General features: G+C 55.5%; 1 protein-coding gene across 1 annotated transcript in view; it reads right to left on the bottom strand.

The window, feature by feature from the left end:
* VOLCADRAFT_103365 (uncharacterized protein) overlaps positions 1-2,573 on the bottom strand; it is a gene marked incomplete at both ends in the record, with an annotated part of 10,652 nt that extends 8,079 nt beyond the window's left edge. Inside the window, 7 exons of the mRNA XM_002947094.1 lie at positions 152-206; positions 494-554; positions 1,145-1,294; positions 1,649-1,719; positions 1,928-2,014; positions 2,287-2,405; positions 2,518-2,573. Of these exons, the coding sequence (XP_002947140.1) occupies positions 152-206; positions 494-554; positions 1,145-1,294; positions 1,649-1,719; positions 1,928-2,014; positions 2,287-2,405; positions 2,518-2,573 (599 nt within the window). The remainder of the gene's footprint in view (positions 1-151; positions 207-493; positions 555-1,144; positions 1,295-1,648; positions 1,720-1,927; positions 2,015-2,286; positions 2,406-2,517) is intronic.
* Positions 2,574-4,628: the final 2,055 nt, after the last annotated feature.

Genomic DNA, 4,628 nt, shown 5'->3' with positions numbered 1-4,628 from the left:
GCCGCCGTCGCCGTCTTGCCGTACGCCTTACCAGATGCAGCGTTCCCGCTGTCTGCTTTTTCAAGGGCACACGCCAGCGGTCCCCGCCGGGTACGGCACCCGGTGGGTCCACCAAGCGAGGGGTAAGCAGGTCGCTTCGGGTTTATCTTACCGGCGGCGGCATATGCGGCGGATGTCATATGAACGAGTATTCCGTGTTGTTCGTCCTTTTGGTGGTGGGGCGAGATAGCGCCGTACACACACTCCGACTCCCACCCAACTTGCGAGCCGACCAGGAATAGAGTTGGGCCGCCGTCGATCCGGCAGATTCCGTTTGATGCTGGTGGTGGGTGCGGAACCTGAGCGATCCACTGAGAAGTTGACTAGGGTGGCTAGATGCCCCGAAATACCGGGGAAGGCAGGGTTTCACAGGGTAGCTGCCACGGGTGAAGGTATGCCTCGCTGTCCCACACATCATACACATACATATGCACATGAGCAGGTGGGGACTCACCGGGGGCCTTACGCGGATCGTCCTTGCCGTACCGAGATGAACCACCACCACCGCGAGCGTCCTGGGGGATGAGTGTGGATGTGTGTATGTGCGGGGTGTGTGCGCACGCATTAGGAGAACGAAGAAACCACGGATAGGGAAAAAAGGTGAAGGGAGTTGGGAGTTATGACGCAAAACACAGGCACGGCAAAACCCCCTCCTCCGCCCTGCACACCTCGCACTGCGTTGCTTCGAACACGGGAGCGCTTTACTCGTCTTGCACTCACTCATTTCCGTAGTGGCGGCTGCTTTCGGAGCCTGAGACGATGACCGGTTTCCTCAACTCCCTTCTCACAACTGGCAGTTACTACTACTAGTACCACCAGTTGTACGGCATATACCTTCTTCTTCACAGCAACACCCTTGGGTTCCACATCACCAGCTGGGGACGACTACTGACCACTACTGCTGCTACTACTGGCAGGCAGGTCAAAGGCCACAAGAGAACAGTTGCGCGCCATGGCGGATTGGGACGTCAGTCGGCTGTGGTTCAGCTGATTCTACTACATATATTCCCCCCCCCTCATCCTCCTAAACTCCCCACCCTCCCCCCCACCAGCACGCCCCCCCAACCCTACCTCCACCTCCACCCCATCCCAAACCCCAGCGCACCGGCGGCGCCGCAGTCCCCTTGCTACTTCCCCCTCCAGCTGCCGCTGCTGCCGCTGCTGCTGCTGCGACCTCATGTCTCCTGTTGACCACCTGCTTCTTCACTTCCAGCAGCACCTCCAGCACCCGACGAAAGTCCTTGTTGGGGGCCAACTGATCCCATTGGTGAAGGAGGAGTGAGGGGCCGAGGAGGAGGAGGAGGGTGGAGGAGGGGGGAAGGAGGGGTGCGTGGCGGGAAGCGAAGGGAAGGGGAGAGGGGGGTTAACAGCGAGGAAACCCAGAGCTGGGCAGGGTGAGGATTGCGGGTTGGGGTGGTGGGTGTGCCTGATAGGGGGAGGTTAGGGGGAGAGATGTCCAGGACAGGGACCGCCACCCCCACCCGCTACCCACCATTACCGCATCCGCATCCGCATCCCACCCCCAACCCCACCACCATTCCCAACCTCCACCGCCATCATCACCACTGGGACCGCCACCACCACCGCCGCCGACTCAAAGCCCACCCACCAGCATTGTGTTTCGGTTACGCAGCTGCCTCTCCTGCTCCATAAGGCCCCTCATGGCGGAGGCCTCATCAGCTGCGGACCAGGGAGGGCGGGAGGGGAAGGGGAAAACACACACGCGGGGGAGAACGCGAGATGGCGTAGAGGGGTTTCGGAGCCAGCTTGGGCGTCCATTGTACCGCTGTTCCATGTAGTGAGCTTGCGCACGTTAAAAAAATATTCTCCGAAACCAAACCCAACACATTTCGCCACCACCGCCAAGTCCCGGGTCGCATCCGCCCACCTTCCGCCAGGCGCTGTCTCTTGGCGTGAGGCTCACTGCCAGCAGCTGTTTCCCGGGGCCCTGTCGCCACTGCCGCCGCCGCCGCCGCTGACGAGGGGACCAGGGAAGGGTCCAGTGCCGTGACGCCATCCAGCACGTCCAAGATTTTCTATGTTTTCCGGAGTTTCAGATTTCCCCCCCCCCCACCGTGTTTGATTTTGCACAGTCACACGATGGACAGTTTGAAAAGGGGGGGCCAGATGGGCGGTTGGAGAGTTTGGGGGAAATCGGGGGAACTTGAAAGTGCGTGTGAATTTCGTGAGAGGAGTTGAGAGAGGCGGAATGGATGAGAGGAGTTGAGGGCGGGTCAGCGGTCTCACCCGGCGGTGGGAGACGACAAAGCATGGCGGGAAAGAGGTTTTGGGGGAAAGGGTGAAAAGTTTGGGGGAAAGTAGGGGCTCGGGCGGGTCGGCTTTGGGTGGTCAGGGTTGAGGTGAGGCTGGGGTTGGAGCGGCCGTGGCGGGGGATTGGGTGACGCCGGTCTTTGGGCCGTGCCGAATAGGAGTTTGAGAGATGTGTTGTCCAGTTCGCTGAGGGTGTAGGGCACTCACCTTGCGATCGACGATGTTGATGTTCGCCACGCCCGACTGACTCGCGGCCATGACATACTCCTGCGGCTTGAGTTGTCGGTTTTTGAGGTAAAATACGACATCTTGCAAGCTGTAGTATGCAGACGTTGCCTGTGCAAAAGCAGCTTTATACACTGGTGTCGCCGCTGGAAAACTGTATCTATCACCGAATTGGATATGGCCTTCAATTTGCTGCACAAGATGTAGTTTACTTGATGTATTAAAATCGCGGAGCACGCTAAGAGGGTCCATCCTCACAAAGCGACTCCTACAGCAGCTTTAGATGTAAGCAGATTTGCCAAACCAAACGATCTGTAAAGTTGTTCTGATAAATTATATTGATAAGGAGAACACATCCGTTGACTCCACTAGGAAGCCAGGAGAACGCGCCGCTAGTTACGTTGGCCACCCTTTGACACGAAAACAAGTGTCACCACGAACATCGTATAATCAACAAATGCAGTTGCATATGTTGGCAATCAGCGATGGCAAGTAAAACGGTCATGACAGTTATGGTTTCAGAACTCGAACAGCTGCACCCATTCGGATAGTCCGCCCCTAATTGTCCCATAGTAAACAATCACCCGAGGATGAGTTATACGGGAGGCAGCATATGCTTGAGCACTCCCCTTTGCCGCAGTCATACTGACCTTCCTGGCGAGCACTGGTGTAAACCTTTACCAAAATGTCTCATTGCGTGACACCGTTCCTAGTCTTCGAATTCTATCCCCTTGTGGAACTGCCAGCACTTGCGCGAGTGTGAGCCTTGGCATGGAACTTTTTTTTATTCTAGCCAATTTACAAACAAGTGCTATTACCAACTGCATCGCCTGCCTCCTTCCTCAGCACAGATTTTACCCCATCATCATTTCCGTCAAGGACTTGAAACAGCTCCCCAGGCTGCCTCCATCCCCTCCTGTACTGAAATTTCTGTCCCCACACACACCCCAATACCCCCGGGGTATTGGGGCCCCTCCCACACACATACACACAGACTAGCGCCCTGTTGTGAGCCGCACACGGCCATATATATCCGCCTCCTCCTCCTGCTGCTGCTGCGGCAGCGGCGGCGGCGGCGGCGGCGGCAGAAGAGGCGGTACATTGCTGCCCGCACGTGGGAGGAATCCGAATGGATTGTACGACATTGTTACGGCTGATCCGAGCGTATTTCCGTTGGTAGTGCTAAGCGCATAATAACAAACAAACACGCCTTCACGTGGGTTGGACCTTCCTTCACCATCTTCACCCACCCAACACCAACACCAACACCAACACCAGCACCAACTAAAAGCCAGCAACCAACCGGCTTATCACTAACCAATAAACTCAGCCTCGCGCCTTCTAACCCGGCGTGTAGTAGCTGTAGTAGCTGTAGTAGCTGGCCGCTGAAAAGGCCTTTCGGGATGCTCTGGTGAAAACGTATTTGTAATTGTTAAGTGTGCCGTACTGTGTACCAGCTACTACACTACAAGTACTTACTCTTCGCGCACTGAAATTGATGACAACAGCAACAGCAACACAACCACCAACCATTAGCCCCGGATACAGGCATCAGACAGGGCGAGGGAAGGACACCGTTGCGAATGCGCTCCCTCGCAACCCAGCTGGGTTTCAGCTGGGATGCCGGTACGCTATGAACTAAGACACATACACGCGAAACATGTAATACTTAGCACATAATATATAATATATCTATTTTTTATACTTATAATTCTCAACATATATTACTTATAAATGTTCGAGATCGTCTCCTATTTGTATATTTAGGAAATAAATTAAAGAGCTGCCCTCGCGCGTATGCTGCCGGCCGTGTTTTCTTGCGCGCAACCTCAATAATCCCTCTTCGCGTGCTTCCGCTAACCCCACCTCCCAACCCCCAACAACAGAATAAACAAAGACAGCAGAGTGGACGAGCTGCGAGGTTTCCACAGCTCTCCGATCTATGGCCTCCGACTGCTGTCCCTTTTCAGGTGGTCAGGTAGCTCTAAAGTTTCAAAGCCAAATCATCACTCTTCCTGACTCGAAACTTACGGGCTCCCAACCAACCAACTAACCAGCCAACCAACCAACCAACCAACCAACCATGCCGTGCA

Source organism: Volvox carteri (assembly GCF_000143455.1).
Source record: "Volvox carteri f. nagariensis unplaced genomic scaffold VOLCAscaffold_5, whole genome shotgun sequence".
In the NCBI taxonomy this organism is placed as follows: Eukaryota; Viridiplantae; Chlorophyta; class Chlorophyceae; order Chlamydomonadales; family Volvocaceae; genus Volvox; species Volvox carteri.
Note: the sequence above shows the minus strand (reverse complement) of the source record. Positions and strands in the feature narration are given on the sequence as shown.